Here is a 23,526-nt window from a genome sequence, read left to right on the forward strand (position 1 = left end):
TCGCCCAGGTTGTCAGGGTTCCTGGATCGCCCAGGTTGTCAGTGTTCCTGGATCGCCCAGGTTGTCAGTGTTCCTGGATCGCCCAGGTTGTCAGTGTTCCTGGATCGCCCAGGTTGTCAGTGTTCCTGGATCGCCCAGGTTGTCAGTGTTCCTGGATCGCCCAGGTTGTCAGTGTTCCTGGATCGCCCAGGTTGTCAGTGTTCCTGGATCGCCCAGGTTGTCAGTGTTCCTGGATCGCCCAGGTTGTCAGTGTTCCTGGATCGCCCAGGTCGTCAGTGTTCCTGGATCGCCCAGGTTCTGTCTTTGTTTCTAAAAGTTGTCACACATGTTCTGATGTCAGTTGTTCCTTCCCTTAGATTGGGGCAGTTGTTGTTTTCCTTCCTGTCTTTCGTGTCATCTAGGAATTTCAAGGCAATATCAGGTAAGTCGGTTCAGAAACGGTCACTAGGACGGGGTCAACCGTCAGTTTAATACTCAAGTCGGTTCTTTTTCATCAGTTCCATTCAAACGTTCGGGGGTTTTTTGGAGCCGTGTTTCCAATCCGTCCTAATCCAGTCAGGTAGGTTCTCACGTTGGCCTCTGTCACACACGTTCAGTCTCACACCTTCTCTCGACCGCCTTCTTCGCATCGTCTGTGTCTCTCTCCGTTATTTAGGTAGGCATAAGTTCGCTTTTCAAAAAATTAAGGAATGTCGCACTAAGACACTGAAACCACACCAGGTGCTCCTGTGAATTGAGACCACTCTCTCAATACAGTAAATTATTTAAAATGAATAAACAGGGCACTCAAGGATAACAGAGACCAGGTACTATAAGCAAATATTAGCTTTTATTACTACAACGAAAAAAGTTGATAAAACAATGTAGCACAATGTATCACAAATATAACAGATAAAACTATGTATCATAAGGATTGTAACATGGGTAAGCTGTAGACAGAGTAAATTGTGTTTGATGACCAGCTGATAAATGTTCAAAAATGCGATCTAAATAGGCCTCTTAGTCCAATGGGAATGACTCCGAAAATAATGTCAGTATTTCATTAACTGCAGTATTTCAAATAAATATGGCGACGTCACGCCAAAGCAATCTAGGTAGCGGCGTCCCGCTCCTGAATAGCTTGCAAAGAGAGATAATCCGTTACCTTTCCTTCGACCTGTTGTTCATCCGATGATATTACTTTGAGCCTTCAGGTGTTTTTACTCCCAGAATATGCCTTTAGTTGTTTTTAGCACTATTCCATCAGGATATTGGGGTCGGCTCGTTTTTTCGGTTGCGGTCGGTTGGTTGGTAAATTCAATGTTTCAGTACAGCAATGGGGTGTAGCACCAGACGCGTTTCGGGGTTCAACCCCTTCCTCAGTGGCATGCTTCACCCCATTACACACCCCTCTTTTATACTGAGTATTCCTTGCTTTAATTGGTCCCATTTTGGTCGTAACTTCCTGTTTGTCAATCAGCTCAGGTGTTCACCCTTGCAGCTCTGACATGAACATAATGTCTTTTAAAGGAGATTTGTCAAAAGTAGCAAGGCACCAAAAAAAGTCTTTTTTAACGTCTTTAGCAATTGACTGTAGTTCTGCAATTTCATCCAATTATATATCTCTGACTGCCGCATGTTATGGTACAAAAAACGCATCTACACCTTGTGCGTTTTTGATGCGTTTTTGATGCGTTTTTGTTTTTGCAGTTTTTTTTTTTTTTTTTTTTTTTTTTATTTTTTTTTTTATTTATTTATTTTTTTTTTTTTTGGGTGAATAAGAGCAGAACTAGTTCTACCAAAGACGTATTACTCGTATACAACTTCAAAATTAGAATTAAATTCCACTTTCAGGGGATACTTTGTAACCCAGTAGCTGTTTGCAACATATCACACGCATATAACAAATGACATCATTTATACAACCATATATAGATCAGATTTTCGATTAAAACATATTATGAACACAAATAGAGCATTTTAAAATAAAATAATAAAACTCCAAATACTATATAAAAAAAAAAAAAGTTAAGATAGGGGATGTCCTGTGGTGGGCATAATGTCATATAAAGAAGATTTGTCACAAGTAGGAAGGCACCAAGAAATCATCTTTTTTAGCGCCTTTAGCAATTGAGTATAGTTCTGCAGTTTCATCCAATTGTATTACTCTGACTGCCGCATGTTATGGTCCAAAAAAGCGCATCTACACCTCATGCGTTTTTGATGCGGTTTTGATGCGTTTTTTGTTTTTACAGTTTTTTTGGGTGAATAAGAGCAGAACTAGTTCTGCCAAACACATCTTACTCATATACAACTTCAAATTTAGTGAAAAATTGAAAAAAATTCCACTTCCAGAGGATACTTTGTAGCCCAGTGGCTGTTTGCACCATACCACATACATATAACAAATGACATCACCTATAAAAAATCAGATTTTCGATTCAGACATATTATGAGCACAAATACAACATTTTAAAATGAAATAAAAAGACTCCAAATATGAGATAAAAAGACTCCAAATACTATATAAAAAGTTAAGATGAGGGATGTGCTGTGGTGGGCACCCATGTCTAGAGGAAAAACCGACCGTATTGAAAACGGTCGGTTAATCGTCGAAACACCGGTGACCACCACCTTCTCATAGAAATCCAAAGAGCTCGAATTCTGCATTGAGCCCCCTGGGCATCAGGGTATCAAGTTCAAAAATTCTTTTAGTTTCCAATCTAGACATCTTTTCTATGTGGTTGCCTCCTCTCCATTCTTTCTCCACTTTGTCAATAGCGAAAAATTTTAGACCTGAAGGGTCCTGATTATGTGTAATTTTAAAGTGGTAAGATAGTGAATGGTTTTCCACTCCCTTCCGTATATTATTTATATGTTCCGAAATGCGTTTTTTTAAAACCCTTTTGGTTCTGCCTATGTATAATCGTTTACACGGACATTCTATGGCATAGATTACATTATCCGTATTGCAGGTTAAACAATCTTTTATTAAATGGCAATGTTTATTGTGGTTAGATACCAATTCGCTGGTTTTTTTCGGAAAAGATGTAACTTTACAATTTTTACAACTACCACACCTAAAGAACCCCTGTAGGCCTATCCAACTTGGAATAGTGGGTTCCCTATTTGGTTGTTTTTTCACAGTGGGTGCCACTTTTAGGCCTAAATTGGGTGCCTTCGTAAAAACAATTCGTGGGTTTACTGGTATTGCAGTGCCTATAGTTTTGTCCTTTTGTAACAGATGCCAGTGTTTGGTTATGATCTGGCGTATTTTTTTATGATCATCGCTAAAGGGCAAGATTACCTGTAACATTTCCTGAGGAGACTCTGAATTATGTATTTTATCCTCAAAAAAGGACTTTCGATCCATGATTTCTACTTGATGTAATGCTTTTTCCAGGACCTCTATGGGGTATTTTTTCTCCAAAAAACTTTCCCTCATTTTATTGGCCTCCAACTTATATTGTGTTTCCAATGTACAGTTTCTTTTTATTCTTCGGAATTGTCCTTGTGGGATATTTAATAGCCAGCTAGGGAGGTGGCAGCTATTAAACAGAATATAGCTATTCTTGGCGGTAGGCTTAATGAATGTACTGCAGATTACGTCTTGATTTACTATATTAATATTCAAATCCAGATATTCTACCTTCTCCTGACTTGTCACTCCTGTAAATCTGAGATTAATATCGTTAGAATTGATGTCCTTTATAAAAGTTTGTAGACTCTCTTCTCCACTTTGCCAAATAAATAAAATATCATCTATATAACGTTGCCAGAGCACCAGGTCCGTCCCCAGCCTTGGCCGTATGGTCTGTCTTTCCCATTCCGCCATAAATAAATTAGCGTAGCTGGGGGCGAACCTGGTGCCCATGGCAGTACCCTGTGTTTGCAAATAAAAAACTCCCTCAAAATTAAAATAATTATGATTTAAAATGAAGTCTATTCCTTCTATAATAAAATCTATTTGTTCAGTTTCCAACCTACCCTCTAATATTAATTGAGATCTTACTGCCTGCTTACCCTTATCATGATCTATTACTGTGTATAGGGATTGTACATCTAAGGATCCCAAAATCCAGGTATCCTTAAATTTCAATTTCTCCACTATTTGAATAATTTGTGTAGTGTCCTTTGTATATGACTCTGTTTTTTGGACCCTAGGTTGCAACATTTGGTCTATATACTGTGACAAATTTGACGTAAGGGATCCAATGCCTGACACTATAGGTCTACCTGGGGGATTTTCTTGATCTTTGTGAACTTTTGGTACGCAGTAGAACATGGGTATTCGTGGAGTTTTATTCAATAAAAATTTGTGCTCCTCATCTGTTAAAATACCTTTCTTGTGGCCTCTATCACAGAAGGCCACAAGTTCTGCATAAAAATGGTTGGTGGGATCATTAGGTAATTTGCGGTAGGTATTGGTATCTTGCAATTGTCTTAGACATTCCATATTATATTTTGAAATGTCCTGGATCACAATGGATCCTCCCTTATCTGCTGGTCGTATCACTATACTATTATCTTTCTGCAAGGTCTTGAGAGCTTTTATTTCATCATTGGACAAATTTTTCCGTTTATATTTGGTGGTGTTTTTTATTTTTCGTATATCACATTCTACACATTTTTTGAAACTTGCCATTTCGTGGCTAATTTCATTTTTGGGATATTTTTTAGATCTATTTTTGCATGTTGTATGGATGTATTGATCATTTCTATCAATTTCTCTAGTAGTTGGATTTTTAAGAAAGTACTTTTTGAGACACAGACGTCTTATAAATTTTTCCACCCCTATAAAGGTGTCAAATTTATTTAAGGCAACTGTGGGAGCAAATTTGAGGCCTTTATTTAATAGTTGTTTTTGGGGATCTGTAAGGGTTATAGAACTCAGATTAATAATAGAGTCATTTTCTATTGGATCTAAACTTATCTGCGTTGTCCCCTTTTTCTTCCTGCCTCCTCTACGTATTTGTGTCTGTCTCCCTCGTATGATTTTATCCTTTTTGGGTAATGATGTTCCTGATGGTGATTTGATTGTGCAGTGTAGTGCTCTTGGTAAGGGACATAATGTCTTTGTGATTTGCCTCCTTGTTGGTGATATGGAGTGTACATTACTTGGGGCCTGTTCCTCAAATTGTATTGGTGATCCCCCTGGTGAGTGGTATTGTGTATTTGTGGTTCCTCCTGAGATGGTATGTGTCTTAACCGTGTCCTGTGATGTGGTGGGGTCCTGTCTAATAGTGCTAAAAACAACTAAAGGAATAGTGCTAAAAACAACTAAAGGCATATTCTGGGAGTAAAAACACCTGAAGGCTCAAAGTAATATCATCGGATGAACAACAGGTCGAAGGAAAGGTAACGGATTATCTCTCTTTGCAAGCTATTCAGGAGCGGGACGCCGCTACCTAGATTGCTTTGGCGTGACGTCGCCATATTTATTTGAAATACTGCAGTTAATGAAATACTGACATTATTTTCGGAGTCATTCCCATTGGACTAAGAGGCCTATTTAGATCGCATTTTTGAACATTTATCAGCTGGTCATCAAACACAATTTACTCTGTCTACAGCTTACCCATGTTACAATCCTTATGATACATAGTTTTATCTGTTATATTTGTGATACATTGTGCTACATTGTTTTATCAACTTTTTTCGTTGTAGTAATAAAAGCTAATATTTGCTTATAGTACCTGGTCTCTGTTATCCTTGAGTGCCCTGTTTATTCATTTTAAATAATTTACTGTATTGAGAGAGTGGTCTCAATTCACAGGAGCACCTGGTGTGGTTTCAGTGTCTTAGTGCGACATTCCTTAATTTATTGAGCCACATTTTGTCCACTCACTATGTCTGCACAGGACACGGTAAACACCATGGATATCTGGGACCATGTAGAAACTAAAAGATTGAAGGTTGAAAATTTTGTGTTTAACAATGAAGAGTCAAATGTGGAAAATGATAGGATGATGAAAAACACATTCAGAGAATTGGAGAACTTACTGGTGAAGCAGCTCAGACAGAGATGGGAGATTAAGACACTGTGCAGGTTTGTGGATTGTGGTAAAACCCCAAAGGGTTTAACATTAACTAAATCCCCTGCACAGGATCTCCATAGTCCCACATTTAATACTGAATGGGACAAGCTGCTCCATCAGCATTCCCTTTCCCTGGTGGAATTAATCCTGAAAAGGAGGAAAGAAATATTGAATGAAGTGACAGATAGGATTAATGAGATGAAAATCAATATGGGAAAATTGCCAAAAAATGATGAATTTAACTATTGGCAATCTAAATTGTGTAATAATCTTGATAAAGTAGAGCAAGATATAATGGAAAAGAAAATTAAGAAATTACATTTTATACCTAAAATTGGGCATAATCAAATCACCAACATAGGTAATACCACCATAGACACTGAAACTATAGAAATTTTAACAGAAGAAAGACAAAATGTGACGGACAGAGAAAGGCCCCACAACACAATTAAATACACAATACCAACACAAAACCGTTTTGAGGCACTTGAAGATAGGCAGGTTTTTTTAGACAGGACCCCACCACATCACAGGACACGGTTAAGACACATACCATCTCAGGAGGAACCACAAATACACAATACCACTCACCAGGGGGATCACCAATACAATTTGAGGAACAGGCCCCAAGTAATGTACACTCCATATCACCAACAAGGAGGCAAATCACAAAGACATTATGTCCCTTACCAAGAGCACTACACTGCACAATCAAATCACCATCAGGAACATCATTACCCAAAAAGGATAAAATCATACGAGGGAGACAGACACAAATACGTAGAGGAGGCAGGAAGAAAAAGGGGACAACGCAGATAAGTTTAGATCCAATAGAAAATGACTCTATTATTAATCTGAGTTCTATAACCCTTACAGATCCCCAAAAACAACTATTAAATAAAGGCCTCAAATTTGCTCCCACAGTTGCCTTAAATAAATTTGACACCTTTATAGGGGTGGAAAAATTTATAAGACGTCTGTGTCTCAAAAAGTACTTTCTTAAAAATCCAACTACTAGAGAAATTGATAGAAATGATCAATACATCCATACAACATGCAAAAATAGATCTAAAAAATATCCCAAAAATGAAATTAGCCACGAAATGGCAAGTTTCAAAAAATGTGTAGAATGTGATATACGAAAAATAAAAAACACCACCAAATATAAACGGAAAAATTTGTCCAATGATGAAATAAAAGCTCTCAAGACCTTGCAGAAAGATAATAGTATAGTGATACGACCAGCAGATAAGGGAGGATCCATTGTGATCCAGGACATTTCAAAATATAATATGGAATGTCTAAGACAATTGCAAGATACCAATACCTACCGCAAATTACCTAATGATCCCACCAACCATTTTTATGCAGAACTTGTGGCCTTCTGTGATAGAGGCCACAAGAAAGGTATTTTAACAGATGAGGAGCACAAATTTTTATTGAATAAAACTCCACGAATACCCATGTTCTACTGCGTACCAAAAGTTCACAAAGATCAAGAAAATCCCCCAGGTAGACCTATAGTGTCAGGCATTGGATCCCTTACGTCAAATTTGTCACAGTATATAGACCAAATGTTGCAACCTAGGGTCCAAAAAACAGAGTCATATACAAAGGACACTACACAAATTATTCAAATAGTGGAGAAATTGAAATTTAAGGATACCTGGATTTTGGGATCCTTAGATGTACAATCCCTATACACAGTAATAGATCATGATAAGGGTAAGCAGGCAGTAAGATCTCAATTAATATTAGAGGGTAGGTTGGAAACTGAACAAATAGATTTTATTATAGAAGGAATAGACTTCATTTTAAATCATAATTATTTTAATTTTGAGGGAGTTTTTTATTTGCAAACACAGGGTACTGCCATGGGCACCAGGTTCGCCCCCAGCTACGCTAATTTATTTATGGCGGAATGGGAAAGACAGACCATACGGCCAAGGCTGGGGACGGACCTGGTGCTCTGGCAACGTTATATAGATGATATTTTATTTATTTGGCAAAGTGGAGAAGAGAGTCTACAAACTTTTATAAAGGACATCAATTCTAACGATATTAATCTCAGATTTACAGGAGTGACAAGTCAGGAGAAGGTAGAATATCTGGATTTGAATATTAATATAGTAAATCAAGACGTAATCTGCAGTACATTCATTAAGCCTACCGCCAAGAATAGCTATATTCTGTTTAATAGCTGCCACCTCCCTAGCTGGCTATTAAATATCCCACAAGGACAATTCCGAAGAATAAAAAGAAACTGTACATTGGAAACACAATATAAGTTGGAGGCCAATAAAATGAGGGAAAGTTTTTTGGAGAAAAAATACCCCATAGAGGTCCTGGAAAAAGCATTACATCAAGTAGAAATCATGGATCGAAAGTCCTTTTTTGAGGATAAAATACATAATTCAGAGTCTCCTCAGGAAATGTTACAGGTAATCTTGCCCTTTAGCGATGATCATAAAAAAATACGCCAGATCATAACCAAACACTGGCATCTGTTACAAAAGGACAAAACTATAGGCACTGCAATACCAGTAAACCCACGAATTGTTTTTACGAAGGCACCCAATTTAGGCCTAAAAGTGGCACCCACTGTGAAAAAACAACCAAATAGGGAACCCACTATTCCAAGTTGGATAGGCCTACAGGGGTTCTTTAGGTGTGGTAGTTGTAAAAATTGTAAAGTTACATCTTTTCCGAAAAAAACCAGCGAATTGGTATCTAACCACAATAAACATTGCCATTTAATAAAAGATTGTTTAACCTGCAATACGGATAATGTAATCTATGCCATAGAATGTCCGTGTAAACGATTATACATAGGCAGAACCAAAAGGGTTTTAAAAAAACGCATTTCGGAACATATAAATAATATACGGAAGGGAGTGGAAAACCATTCACTATCTTACCACTTTAAAATTACACATAATCAGGACCCTTCAGGTCTAAAATTTTTCGCTATTGACAAAGTGGAGAAAGAATGGAGAGGAGGCAACCACATAGAAAAGATGTCTAGATTGGAAACTAAAAGAATTTTTGAACTTGATACCCTGATGCCCAGGGGGCTCAATGCAGAATTCGAGCTCTTTGGATTTCTATGAGAAGGTGGTGGTCACCGGTGTTTCGACGATTAACCGACCGTTTTCAATACGGTCGGTTTTTCCTCTAGACATGGGTGCCCACCACAGCACATCCCTCATCTTAACTTTTTATATAGTATTTGGAGTCTTTTTATCTCATATTTGGAGTCTTTTTATTTCATTTTAAAATGTTGTATTTGTGCTCATAATATGTCTGAATCGAAAATCTGATTTTTTATAGGTGATGTCATTTGTTATATGTATGTGGTATGGTGCAAACAGCCACTGGGCTACAAAGTATCCTCTGGAAGTGGAATTTTTTTCAATTTTTCACTAAATTTGAAGTTGTATATGAGTAAGATGTGTTTGGCAGAACTAGTTCTGCTCTTATTCACCCAAAAAAACTGTAAAAACAAAAAACGCATCAAAACCGCATCAAAAACGCATGAGGTGTAGATGCGCTTTTTTGGACCATAACATGCGGCAGTCAGAGTAATACAATTGGATCAAACTGCAGAACTATACTCAATTGCTAAAGGCGCTAAAAAAGATGATTTCTTGGTGCCTTCCTACTTGTGACAAATCTTCTTTATATGACATTATGCCCACCACAGGACATCCCCTATCTTAACTTTTTTTTTTTTATATAGTATTTGGAGTTTTATTATTTTATTTTAAAATGCTCTATTTGTGTTCATAATATGTTTTAATCGAAAATCTGATCTATATATGGTTGTATAAATGATGTCATTTGTTATATGCGTGTGATATGTTGCAAACAGCTACTGGGTTACAAAGTATCCCCTGAAAGTGGAATTTAATTCTAATTTTGAAGTTGTATACGAGTAATACGTCTTTGGTAGAACTAGTTCTGCTCTTATTCACCCAAAAAAAAAAAAAAAAAACTGCAAAAACAAAAAACGCATCAAAAACGCATCAAAAACGCACAAGGTGTAGATGCGTTTTTTGTACCATAACATGCGGCAGTCAGAGATATATAATTGGATGAAATTGCAGAACTACAGTCAATTGCTAAAGACGTTAAAAAAGACTTTTTTTGGTGCCTTGCTACTTTTGACAAATCTCCTTTAAAAGACATTATGTTCATGTCAGAGCTGCAAGGGTGAACACCTGAGCTGATTGACAAACAGGAAGTTACGACCAAAATGGGACCAATTAAAGCAAGGAATACTCAGTATAAAAGAGGGGTGTGTAATGGGGTGAAGCATGCCACTGAGGAAGGGGTTGAACCCCGAAACGCGTCTGGTGCTACACCCCATTGCTGTACTGAAACATTGAATTTACCAACCAACCGACCGCAACCGAAAAAACGAGCCGACCCCAATATCCTGATGGAATAGTGCTAAAAACAACTAAAGGCATATTCTGGGAGTAAAAACACCTGAAGGCTCAAAGTAATATCATCGGATGAACAACAGGTCGAAGGAAAGGTAACGGATTATCTCTCTTTGCAAGCTATTCAGGAGCGGGACGCCGCTACCTAGATTGCTTTGGCGTGACGTCGCCATATTTATTTGAAATACTGCAGTTAATGAAATACTGACATTATTTTCGGAGTCATTCCCATTGGACTAAGAGGCCTATTTAGATCGCATTTTTGAACATTTATCAGCTGGTCATCAAACACAATTTACTCTGTCTACAGCTTACCCATGTTACAATCCTTATGATACATAGTTTTATCTGTTATATTTGTGATACATTGTGCTACATTGTTTTATCAACTTTTTTCGTTGTAGTAATAAAAGCTAATATTTGCTTATAGTACCTGGTCTCTGTTATCCTTGAGTGCCCTGTTTATTCATTTTAAATAAGTTCGCTTTTGTTTCTCAGGTCGACATGTCTCATATGTCCGAGTTGGATGACAACCTCTCCTTGCCAGGATCGGCCATTTCGGAGCATAATAGCTGCACGTCTCTAAGGAGTTGGACGGTGCCGAAGTTGATCGCCGAGCTCAGACGCAGGGGGATTCGGCATCCCGCAACTGCCCGCAAGGCTGAACTATATCGCCTGCTGATGACTACTCCGGGTTCGTCAGCTGAGCAGTCCGATAACGACTCCATCCGGCTGGCACTAGCGCAGATCCAGTCATCCATCACCGGACTCGTTAGCTCAGTCGCGGACATTCAATCCAGGGTCGCGGTTTTAGAAACCAGGCCAGCGGCTTCACCGCAATATCCGGGTTCGGCAGTCATCTCTGCCATTCCCCCGGACGTTGCAGGTAGGCCTTCTGCCACCCCCCAAATTGCTCCTTCCCATTTTGTGCCAGAACACATTAAGAAGGATATCCTGGCAGGCAAGGACGTCAATTTGGCATCCATTTTGATTGCCTCCCAGGATATTTCCGAAAACCGGGTGATCAATTGCGGAGAGGTTTCCGTGGTTTTGAAGGCCAAGGATGCTCGTCTAAACAGGAAATTGTCCGTTTCCGAGTTCGTCCTGGCCTTCAGCCTCTACAGGGACGTGGTGTGCTCCGCCCAGCCTAACCGCAGGGAGGAATTGGATACCTACTTGTACCGGATTGCGGATTTAGGGCATAAATACGGCGGCTCGGCATTTTACGATTATCATCGTTCGTTCTCTGCCAAAGCCGCCGCAGCCCTGCATCAGTTTCAGTTCATGTCCAATTGGGCAGACTTGGACATGGAGTTATTCTGCCGGCACTTCGCGGGTCTGAAGGCTCCTTTGTGCGCTATCTGCCAGTCCATCTTTCATTCTACGGAATGGTGTCCCAATCCGGTACAAGATCCACAGTCAGCGGCCAATCCAGGTCCTTCCGGGTCCTCCAGGACTTCCTCTTCAACAGACAAACTGGGCAGGCCAATTGTATATCTCGGCAGTAGCCAGGTATGCAACAATTTCAATGCCAAGGGCTGCGCCTTCAATGCTTGCCGAGCACTGCACATTTGCTCCCTTTGTTTTCGGGCCCACCCTCGCCCTTCCTGTCCCAGGAAGTCAGCCAGGGACTCCTGACTAGCCGACCTCAACTTGGATTTACTGGCTGCTCTCCTGCAGGGCCATCCGGATCGTTCCTTTGTCACCTTCTTGCTGGATGGGTGCAGAGAGGGGTTTCACACCGGCATTATCACACGTCCCCAGGGCTGCTGGCTGGGCCCCGATCTGCTCTGTGACCCTGAGGCGGTGACCACCCTCATTCAAGCAGAGGTTGACAAGGGGTTCGTCATTGGTCCCTTCCTAAAAATCCCGTTCCAGTCATGGCGCATAAATCCCATCGGCCTTGTCACCAAATCTTCATCTAATAAAAAACGTCTCATCTACGACCTCTCTGCGCCTCATATGTCCTCCATCCCCAGTCTCAATTCACTCATTCCCTCTGAGGAATATTCCATGCAGTATTCCTCAGTTGATGAGGCCATCCAGCATATCCTTCAAGCAGGTGCCGGGGCTTGGCTGGCCAAAGTAGACATTGCCGATGCTTTCAAGCTGCTCCCAATACACCCTCAGCTTTGGAAGTACTACGGCATTCAGTGGGCAGACAAATTTTACTTTGCCAACCGGCTCACCTTCGGGTCCAAGAGCAGCCCCTGGCTTTTTGAACAACTGGCCAAGGCCCTGCACTGGATTCTCATCCATCACGGTGGCTTATCCAGGGTCGTCCACTACTTGGACGACTTCCTTCTCATTGAAAGACCCAGTCAGGTCCCGTCCATTCCCCATTCACTCCTGGACATTTTTTCCCGCCTTCAGGTCCCTGTGGCCACGGCCAAGACGGAGGGCCCGGCCACCAAGGTCACCTTCCTGGGCATCATTCTGGACACCATCAAAATGGAGGCTAGCCTCCCCAGCGAGAAGTTGCTCAGGATTCGCTCCGCTATTTCCCGGGCGGTCCAGTCTCATTTCCTTACCAGGGCGGAGCTTCAATCCTTGCTGGGGATGCTCAACTTCGCCTCCAGAATTATGCCTCAAGGCAGGGCCTTCCTTTCCAGGTTGTTGTGTCTCCTGCCCTCTGCCCCAGAGCAGGATTCTGTCGTCCATCTGGACGGCCAGGCCTTTGCAGATCTTGACATGTGGAGTAGGTTTCTCTCTGATTGGAATGGCATTTCTTTGTTCGTTCCTCAGTGGGATTCCTCTTCCCCCATGGTTTTCTCCGACGCCGCGGGTTCCTCCGGGTTCGCTGCCATTTTCAGGTCTCATTGGCTGGCCGCCGGATGGCCGCTAGAATTAGTCGCAGACACAGCAGCGCTCAAATCCTCCCCTCTTTTGGAACTATATCCCATTGTGGCGGCTGCTCAGGTCTGGGGTCACCATTGGGCCAACTCTTCAGTAACGTTCGTTACGGATAGCCAGACTTTGGTGGACATCGTCAACAAGGGCAGGGCCCAGTCTCCCAGGATCATGGCGTTGTTGCGCAAGCTAGTCTGGTTATCCCTCCTCCACAATTTTCACATGCGCTGCGTACACATCTCAGGCGAGCAGAATAGGGCCGCAGACGCTCTTTCCCGTGCTAATTTTGCGGTTTTTTTCCAGGAAATGCCCGACGCGGATCAGTCAAGCACGCCGGTGCCCCAATTCAGCACTCTCATCCTGGCTTAAATTCACTCCTAGAGGAGGCCAAGGGTCTGGTCGCAAAATCTCTGTCGCCCAATACGGCGAGGAACTATCAGGCTGGCCTAAGGGCTTTTGAGAAATTCACTAAGAGTCATCCGAGGGGTCAACACTCCGAAATCTCTCACATCATGGCTTTCTTGGCCTATTGTCACTCGCATCTCTCTCTATCACACAGCACCATCAGACTCTATTTAGCCGGCATTCAACATCACGCCATGCTGACCACTCCTCACCGCAAATCCCTCTTCTCCGTTCAAGCCATCAAGGCCACCCTTCGGGGTATTCAAAAGGAGGGGAAAGGGTCCGTGTCCCTTAGGCAACCGGTATCCAGCAAGTTGTTCAGGGATCTCTCCTCTTCATTGGACGGCAATCCTTTTGGGCCCTCCACTAGCCTGATCCTGAAAGCAGCCATGTATCTGGCGTTTTACGGGTTCCTTCGGCCCGGAGAGGTTTTGGCCGGTCCAAATCGACATAACCATCCTCTGAAGCAGCACCTGTTATGGGGCCAGGGCCATTTCACTCTCCTGCTGCCCTCCACTAAAACCAATCAGACGGGTCCCCCGTCCGAGGTCAAGTTCTATCCAACATTGAACGACTGGTGCCCAGTTCAAGTGCTGCATCAACTGCTGGTACACATCCGTGATTCATCTCCTGACAGCCCGCTCCTGCCACAGGCAGGCAAGCCTCTCGGCGCCTCACAGTTCGTAGCGTACATCCGGGCCCTCGCCCAGGGTCTAGGCTATGATCCCAAGGTCATTTCGGGGCACTCATTCCGCATAGGGGCGGCCTCCGCTGCTTCTCGGCACCGGGTGCCTGCCCACGTCATCCGGTCCATGGGGCGGTGGCGGTCCTCCTGCTTCACCTGGTATATCCCCAATCCTCAGGTAGAGATTTCACGTGCCTTTCGATCTCTGGCTTTGTAATTGTAATAAAGCATTGTACCTAACCGATGGCTTTTTGCCCCCTTTTTCACTGGTGTACCCGCGCCCGTGGCTCCCGGCACAATTCAGCCACTATGTTCAGGGGCAGGTTTCTCTGCGTACGCCGACGTTGTCCTAGCCCTGACCATAAATACATGTAATTTCCTCCATGTCTGCTGTAAGTGTAACAAGGGCCTCGATGCCTTTCTCTCTATATTACTGTGGATTAAAGGGATCTCCCGCTGTAGTAAGTGATGGTGCATGTACTGCTACCATATACTGACACTGATCGGGCGGGACCCCCACTGATCCTCACAAGGAGGGGGCCATAGCATTAGCTCAGTGTTATGGTTCCTTCACAGCGATGCCCCCGACCGTCCACTACTATAACACTGCCCCATTCCCTGTGTCCAGACCAGCGGGGACCAGAGGTCACACCCCAGCAATCACAGGGTTATGGCGCATGCGAGCGATATCTGATAACACCCTATGATGTGTCTGTAATAGGAAGTATTAGAACAGTATTTGTACGTTATGGAGAAGGACACAGAGCCGGTTCCCCTCTGCTATTCCAGTCGCAGTGCTCCCCCGCAGTGACAGGTCTCAGTCATGGAGGTCTATTCTTCTATGTGAGGAGCACAGGGGTCTCCTGAGTGTTATACACAGTACAGGGGGCTCTGCTGATTGTACAGACTGCCGGAGTATAGGACAGATCAGATCCGTACACGGAGTCCATTTATATTTTCTTCTTCTTCCCTCTCAGTTCAGCCGCAGGTGAAGGTCTCCGGTCAGAAGAAAGGTGACACCATGATGCTTCACTGCCAGGTGTACGGATTTCACCCCCGAGCTGTGCACGTGAAGTGGATGAAGAACGGGGACGACGTTCCCGACTATGAGACCACACACACCCTCCCCAATCCTGACGGCACCTATCAGATCAGGGTCAGTGCGGAAGTGATCCCCAAAGAGGGCGAGAGTTACTCCTGTTATGTGGATCACAGCAGCCTGGGCGAGCCGCTGACCGTTGTGTGGGGTGAGTTGTATCCGTACTGGGCGGATGATGGGAGTAAGACTATGGAGTAGGTCATGACGGGCAATCACTATTGTGACATGTCATTGTATAGTCTATTCCCTGATCTCCAGCATCTCATTAGTGTGAACAGTTCTGTACGCGACTTAACCCGTCATGTTCTTCTACAAATCCCGTCCTCCTTTTAGGGTCAGATAATCTCCGGAGTTCTGGACATGTTTATAATGTAATGGATCTGTTCATGTTGATATCAGGCCTCAGGCTTTATTGACCCCTGATAGAAATCTAGAGTCACGGTGTAATGTACTTACTGTACGCTGGTGTGAAGGATCCTGTATTTCCTATGTACAGTAAGTGTCCACATGGTGACCACATGTCGTATAGAAGCTTCTCTCCGTTTGCTGCACAATGTTTCTTCAGCCTTCCTCTCACTATTTTGAGGTTATATTTGTTCCTCGATGCTGCCTGAGTGAGAGGGATCTAGAACAAGTCTGTGTAAGGGTCTGTCAGATGTGGAGCCTTCCATCAGAGGTATACGTTGGGAGGACTATCGACGTACAGTCATGTGAAAAAATTAGGACACCCTTTGAAAGCATGTGGTTTTTTGTAACATTTTTAATAAAAGGTTATTTCATCTCCGTTTCAACAATACAGAGAGATTAAAGTAATCCAACTAAACAAAGAAAACTGAAGAAAAGTCTTTTCAAGATCTTCTGTAAATGTCATTCTACAAAAATGCCTATTCTAACTGAGGAAAAAGATAGGACACCCTCACATGTATTCCCTCTTAAATTGGCTCAGATCTCACACAGGTATATCACACCAGGTGCACATAATTAGTAGATCGTTACTCTGCATGTTGAATGAGGCTTGCCCTATTTAAACCTCAGACATTTAGTTTGGTGTGCTCCTGACTGTTGAAGTGAGAGTGAGCACCATGGTGAGAGCAAAAGAGCTGTCAGAGGACTTCAGAAAAAAGATTGTAGCAGCCTATGAGTCTGGGAAGGGATTTAAAAAGATCTCAAAAGATTTTGAAATCAAACCATTCCACTGTCCGGAAGATAGTCTACAAGTGGAGGGCTTTCAAAACAACTGCCAACATGCCCAGGACTGGTCGCCCCAGCAAGTTCACCCCAAGAGCAGACCGCAAGATGCTAAAAGAGGTCTCCAAAAACCCTAAAGTGTCATCTCGAGAACTACAGCAGGCTCTGGCTACTGTTGATGTAGAAGTACATGCCTCTACAATCAGAAAGAGACTGTACAAGTTTAACTTGCATGGGAGGTGTGCAAGGAGGAAACCTTTGCTTTCCAAGAGAAACATCGAGGCCAGACTGACATTTGCCAGAGATAAAGTTGACAAAGACCAGGACTTCTGGAATAATGTTCTTTGGACAGATGAGTCCAAAATTGAATTATTTGGACACAACAGCAGAGGACATGTTTGGCGTAAACCAAACACAGCATTCCAAGAAAAGAACCTCATACCAACTGTGAAGCATGGAGGTGGAAGTGTCATGGTTTGGGGCTGCTTTGCTGCAGCAGGACCTGGTCAGCTCACCATCATAGAATCCACGATGAATTCTACTGTGTATCAGAAGGTGCTTGAAGAACATGTGAGACCATCAGTTAGAAAATTAAAGCTGAAGCGGAACTGGACCATGCAACATGACAATGACCCAAAACATACTAGTAAATCAACCAAAGATTGGCTGAAAAAGAAGAAATGGAGAGTCCTGGAATGGCCAAGTCAAAGTCCAGATTTGAATCCCATTGAGATGCTGTGGGGTGACTTGAAAAGGGCTGTACGTGCAAGAAACCCCTCAAACATCTCACAGCTGAAAAAGTTCTGCATTGAGGAGTGGGGTAAAATTTCCTCAGACCGATGTCGAAGACTGGTAGATGGCTACAAGAACCGTCTCACTGCAGTTATTTCTGCCAAAGGAGGTAACACTCGCTATTAGGGGCAAGGGTGTCCTATCTTTTTCCTCAGTTAGAATAGGCATTTTTGTAGAATGACATTTACAGAAGATCTTGAAAAGACTTTTCTTCAGTTTTCTTTGTTTAGTTGGATTACTTTAATCTCTCTGTATTGTTGAAACTGAGATGAAATAACCTTTTATTAAAAATGTTACAAAAAACCACATGCTTTCAAAGGGTGTCCTAATTTTTTCACATGACTGTAAACCTATGAGAGAAAGCTGCAACGTATCCCTCTGTATAGGTATAGAGTGTCATACGTCGCCTGTACAGTCCCCTCCACCTCCTGTCCCCTAAGCTGGAGAAGTATCCCACCTGAGGAGTGAACACAGAAGTTTCCTCCATTTCTGAGGCAGCTCTGATAACGTAACTGTCCATATAGCTACATCATTGAAAGTTCCTCAGACAAACTGTCTCCAATGGCAGCAACACCTGCCAGTGACTGAGCACGTTGGGAGGAGGAGCGGCCTGTGCTGGGGGGTAGAGGAGGAGCGGCCTGTGCTGGGGGGTAGAGGAGGAGCGGCCTGTGCTGGGGGGTAGAGGAGGAGCGGCCTGTGCTGGGGGGTAGAGGAGGAGCGGCCTGTGCTGGGGCTAGAGGAGGAGCTGCCTGTGCTGGGGGGTAGAGGAGAAGCGGCCTGTGCTGGGGGGTAGAGGAGAAGCGGCCTGTGCTGGGGGGTAGAGGAGAAGCGGCCTGTGCTGGGGGGTAGAGGAGGAGCGGCCTGTGCTGGGGGGTAGAGGAGGAGCGGCCTGTGCTGGGGGGTAGAGGAGGAGCGGCCTGTTCTGGGGGGTAGAGGAGGAGCGGCCTGTGCTGGGGGGTAGAGGAGGAGCTGCCTGTGCTGGGGGTGGAGGAGGAACGGCCTGTGCTGGGGCTAGAGGAGGAGCGGCCTGTGCTGGGGGTAGAGGAGGAGCGGCCTGTGCTGGGGGGTAGAGGAGGAGCGGCCTGTGCTGGGGGGTAGAGGAGGAGCGGCCTGTGCTGGGGGGTAGAGGAGGAGCGGCCTGTGCTGGGGGGTAGAGGAGGAGCGGCCTGTGCTGGGGGGTAGAGGAGGAGCGGCCTGTGCTGGGGGGTAGAGGAGGAGCGGCCTGTGCTGGGGGGTAGAGGAGGAGCGGCCTGTGCTGGGGGGTACAGGAGGAGCGGCCTGTGCTGGGGGGTAGAGGAGGAGCGGCCTGTGCTGGGGCTAGAGGAGGAGCTGCCTGTGCTGGGGGTAGAGGAGAAGCGGCCTGTGCTGGGGGGTAGAGGAGAAGCGGCCTGTGCTGGGGGGTAGAGGAGGAGCGGCCTGTGCTGGGGGGTAGAGGAGGAGGAGCAGCTTCTGCCGCTGTCGTACAGACGGCCACTGACACCCCAGCTTCATTATTGCTGTATTAGATTACTTTTATTATTACTAAGCAGCACAGCGACTGCCTTGCTTTCTTACATACGGGCACAGCGAGCAGGGATAGGTTGGCACAGATGAGATGTGGGTGGCAGACGCCATGTTGTACCAGCTGCGGCCATCAGGGCACACTGCCATCATCTTCCTAGTTACATCTATGATGTTTCCCCTATGTATTATGTCCGGCTGTATATGTCACTGCTGATAGCAGCCACGCCATGGAGACCTAGGAGAAGATGCCGCTGCTGCAGTGAGAGCCATTAACCCTTGAAGCTCACTATTCTCTACCAGTTTTCTGCACAGATAAAGTTGGTAAATGTTCGTTAGTCAGCCGCCCCCACAAATTATTAAAATGAGGTAATTTGTAGGGGTTCTCTGAGATTTTTTCGAGGGACTTTCCAATACTAAGCAGGTTGGGGTCACACTTGGGCCTTGTTCACATTTCCTTTTTTCTCTGACATGTGCTGCCCGTCTATGCCATGGACAGCACACGCACCCATTGATTTTAATGTGTCTGTTCACACATCAGTATTTTTTTTACAGTCCATGGGTCATTGAAAAAATCATGGACCCACACACTACTTTGATCTGTGATGCGGCCCAAACACGCCCATTATAGTCTACAGCAGTGTTTCCCAACCAGTGTGCCTCCAGCTGTTGCAAAACTACAACTCCCAGCATGAATGGACAGCCTTTGGCTGTGCGGGCATGCTGGGAGTTGTAGTTTTGCAACAGCTGGAGGCACACTGGTTGGGAAACACTGGTCTACAGATCCGTGAAAAAGCATGGACACAACACGGATGACGTCTGTTGCGTCCGTGTTTGGTCTGTTTTTTACGGACCACTGATAGAAGATGATTTCGAAATTCATTTTCAGCGGATCAGTGTCCGTGGAATAGGGTTGACAGACGGAGAGCAAAAAACGTACACCTGGACCAAACACGGATCCTTCCCGAATGTCTTCACAAATGAAACGGAGATGCATTTCTTCACAGACGTCAGGCAGACACGGAAATGTGAACGAGGCCTTAGGCCGCTTTCATGTGTAGATTTTTGTGGCGTTTTTTTGCAGCACCAGATGTTAGCTGAAGGTCTGTGGGAAACATGAGATGCAGGACACACAAGAGTCTTTTAGCTCCTGATGTTTTTGCTTGATAGGGGGAGTTTTTTTTTTATCTTTCTTGCTTTTTTTTTTTTCTTTAAAAATGCAGCGGGCTGGAGCTCTCGGTGGTCTCAGGCATTGTCCTATCACCTTCTCTGTAGGCAAAAACGACATGTAGAAAACACTAGCGGTAAGAAGCACTATAGGCAAAAAAGGCAAAAAGTGCAGATGGATGAAAAACCCACATACACTTCTTCTTACAGCCCTAGAAATAACGGCAGTGGAAATGTGTATGTGCAGGGACCTGTGCGGCTTCTTCTGGGCTGGGAAAATGGCAAAATAACCGGAAACCATGAAGGACCTTTATCAAGACTGGCGAGCCCGTATACCGGCCTGATGTCCCTGTCACCGGAAACCACGAAGGACCTTTATCAAGACTGGCGAGCCCGTATACCGGCCTGATGTCCCTGTCACCGGAAACCATGAAGGACCTTTATCAAGACTGGCAAGCCCTTATACCGGTCTGATGTCCTTGTCACCGGAAACCATGAAGGACCTTTATCAAGACTGGTGAGCCCGTATACCGGCCTGATGTCCCTGTCACCGGAAACCATGAAGGACCTTCATCAAGACTGGCGAGCCCGTATACCGGCCTGATGTCCCTGTCTCTTAACAAATCAGGTGCATCTCTGCCTTCCCGTGCGCCAGAAACTGAAGTCTACTCCACCTGCAGGCTTCATCTGTAACTTCCGTCTCTTTCTGGAAAAAATAACATCCCCCTCCTGCTAAGCCTCACCTGCTTTCTGGCCATTTTGGAAAAGTGGTGAGAAGCCTTAAAAGTTGCAAATTTTATGGGGTTTGGCATGAGGGGCTCTGTAATGTCCCCCGTGTGTCTCACCACTAGGGGTTTCTCCATTGTGTGCCCCTCTATGGAGAAGGGGATGTGAAAGCATCTGAATATACACCAGAGATCCGCAGGCGGCATTTCAAAGAAGCCGGAAAAATAAAAATGACAGAAACAGCAGGAGCAAAAAAAACAGCGACGTTTCTCTCCTGCGTTTGATGTCTTCCATAGACCTTCAGCTAACATCTGGAGCTGGGGTTTTCACAGCACAAAAATGCACCAAAAATCTGGTGCAAGAAACGCCAAAAAAACTAATTACAAATCCAGAACACACAGCGCACGTCCTGATATCTGCAGTGTGTGAATGCGGTTTAGTTCGGCTCACCGGCATCGTTCTGTACATGAAGTAAATCTGGACTGTGCTCCTGTATGTAATCCTATTACACTGTACATACTGCGCCGTTACTACAGCGGGGGTAGAGTCTGTGATACATGACGCTCTCAGTATAATCCGCAGCTCATACTCACCTCTCTGATTTCTAACCAGAACCAAGTAATCCGAGTGTCTGGGTCACCCCTGTGGTCGTGGCTGTGGTGGTCATCATTCTTCTTGCTGCTGCCATTGGTGGATTTGTCCTATACAGAAGTAAGTATCAGGAATACGGCGCGGCTTCTCTCAGGACGTATGTGTATATATATTACATGTAGAGGTTATATGTTCGGCTGTTACACACTGTCCTTTGATTTCCTCCATATTGTATGGTTCTCTCCAGACTGTCCCCATACTGATGTCACACATTCCCTCCACAGCGGAGCCATGTTACATATAATCCACACTGCTGTGTCCTCCAGTCATGACTCCACATGGAGCTGCTGACAGCATTGTCCCCCCTACAGGGAATCCCCTATAATTCTGTGCCCGTCATATCACCAGGATCACACAGCGCCCATAGAAATGTGCCAGGCACAGCGCCCTTAATACACCAGCCATGGTCTCCAGTGTGTCCTACTCTGCTCTCTACCACCAGGACGTCCATTAGATCAGTGGTCGCTTCTCGTGTCGCTCTACAGAGATCAGCACTGGAGATTCCCACCAGTCAGAAGTGATCTGTGATTGATCTCCTCTATCAGGACAGATGTCTGACGTCCTGGGACAATGCCGGGGACTGAGGACTACGTCACTGAATCCTGGACATTACTGTTCTGGGGCTGAGGAGTCAGGAGCCGCACAGAAGAAGCCTGTGGGCCGCATGTGGCCGCCCTGGGTGTAGTATATGGAGTCAGTGCAGGAGGGTATAGCAGCCCTGGTATGGAATACATTATGTACTGTCTGCACGTTCTTATGGCCTCTCATCAGACGCAGACATCGCCATATACCTCTGATAGAAGACTGCGATATCTGCTCCTGTATAGACCTCCAATATCATACGTCACCCATAGGACTCCGAAGTATAAACAGTGTACAGCCCTATAGACTTTACGGTGTGTCTCTGTACGGAATAGTGTAGGACACACCTGGAAAACCATAAATCCTGGTATTTGTGGCAGATACGAGGTGAATGAGGCCTCAGGAAATGTTCTCCATATGCAGCAGGAGCTTTACCGGCCCATACACCGAGCGCAGTACAGAAACTAAGTGTGAACAGAGGTGTATGAAAGGTTTCCAGTCATTATTCATCTTTCTCTGTATTTCCTCACTAATCAGGGAAATACCGAAAACATGATAACATTTCTGATATTACAGCCCAAAATAACCAGAAATATAAGAAAATCTAATAATGTGGAACCTGCGCTTTATTCAGCCGACATGGCGATGGTTTTACTGGAACTTTACATAAAAATTGTCTGAAAAGCTGCTGCCAGACACATAACCCGGTGACCTTCCGTCTGTACGTCCTCCCCCCTCAGCCGTCCTCCATTATGTTCCTTTATATGGACCCAATGATGATGGATCTTCAGGCTCCTGTTACTAATTCCATCTCCTCTTCTTACTTTAGGAAAGAAAGCCGACTACACGGCGACCAGCAGTGAGTATTCTGTATATGTGTCTCTGATGAGATGTCACTAGATGTGACCATGACTGGTGTCCTGTGAATATGGAGGGCAGTATGTGGCGGTACAGTGGGGAAAATAAGTATTTGGTACACTGGCGATTGTGCAAATTTTCCCACCGACAAAGAATGGAGAGGTCGGTAATTTTTATTGTAGGTACACCTCAACTGTGAGAGACAGAATCTAAAAAAATAAATCCAGAAAATCACATTGTATGATTTTTTTAAAATAATTAATTTGCATTTTATTGCATGAAATACGTATTTGATCACCTACCAACCAGCAGGAATTCCGGCTCTCACAGACCTGTTAGTGTCTCCTTAAGAAACCCCCCCTACTCTGCACTCATTACCTGTATTAATGTCACCTGTTTGAACTCGTTACCTGTATTAGGCTACTTTCACACCGGCAGGGATCAGTAAAAACGCTTCCGTTACTGATAATACAACCATCTGCATCCGTTATGAACGGCTCCGGTTGTATTATCTTTAAAATAGCCAAGACGGATGTCATTGGGGGACGGATCCATTTTCTA

General features: G+C 44.3%; 2 protein-coding genes across 2 annotated transcripts in view; both read left to right on the top strand.

Moving 5' to 3' along the window:
- The window catches only part of LOC122946541 (class I histocompatibility antigen, F10 alpha chain-like), a 55,627-nt gene that overhangs the window by 27,393 nt on the left and 4,708 nt on the right, over window positions 1–23,526 (top strand). Inside the window, exons 4-6 of the mRNA XM_044306248.1 lie at window positions 15,380–15,649; window positions 21,487–21,585; window positions 22,937–22,966. Of these exons, the coding sequence (XP_044162183.1) occupies window positions 15,380–15,649; window positions 21,487–21,585; window positions 22,937–22,966 (399 nt within the window). The remainder of the gene's footprint in view (window positions 1–15,379; window positions 15,650–21,486; window positions 21,586–22,936; window positions 22,967–23,526) is intronic.
- On the top strand, window positions 232–13,681 carry LOC122946539. Its single transcript, XM_044306241.1, has 2 exons — window positions 232–559; window positions 9,348–13,681. The coding sequence occupies exon 2, from the start codon at window positions 12,425–12,427 to the stop codon at window positions 13,679–13,681; it is 1,257 nt and encodes a 418-aa protein (XP_044162176.1). The 5' UTR covers window positions 232–559; window positions 9,348–12,424.

This window comes from Bufo gargarizans, chromosome 9, assembly GCF_014858855.1.
Source record: "Bufo gargarizans isolate SCDJY-AF-19 chromosome 9, ASM1485885v1, whole genome shotgun sequence".
Lineage (NCBI taxonomy): Eukaryota > Metazoa > Chordata > Amphibia > Anura > Bufonidae > Bufo > Bufo gargarizans.

What these genes read in the sequence shown, in the direction of transcription:
- LOC122946539 (XM_044306241.1), top strand. Translation starts at nt 12,425, where the DNA reads ATGTCCTCCATCCCCAGTCTCAATTCACTCATTCCCTCTGAGGAATAT.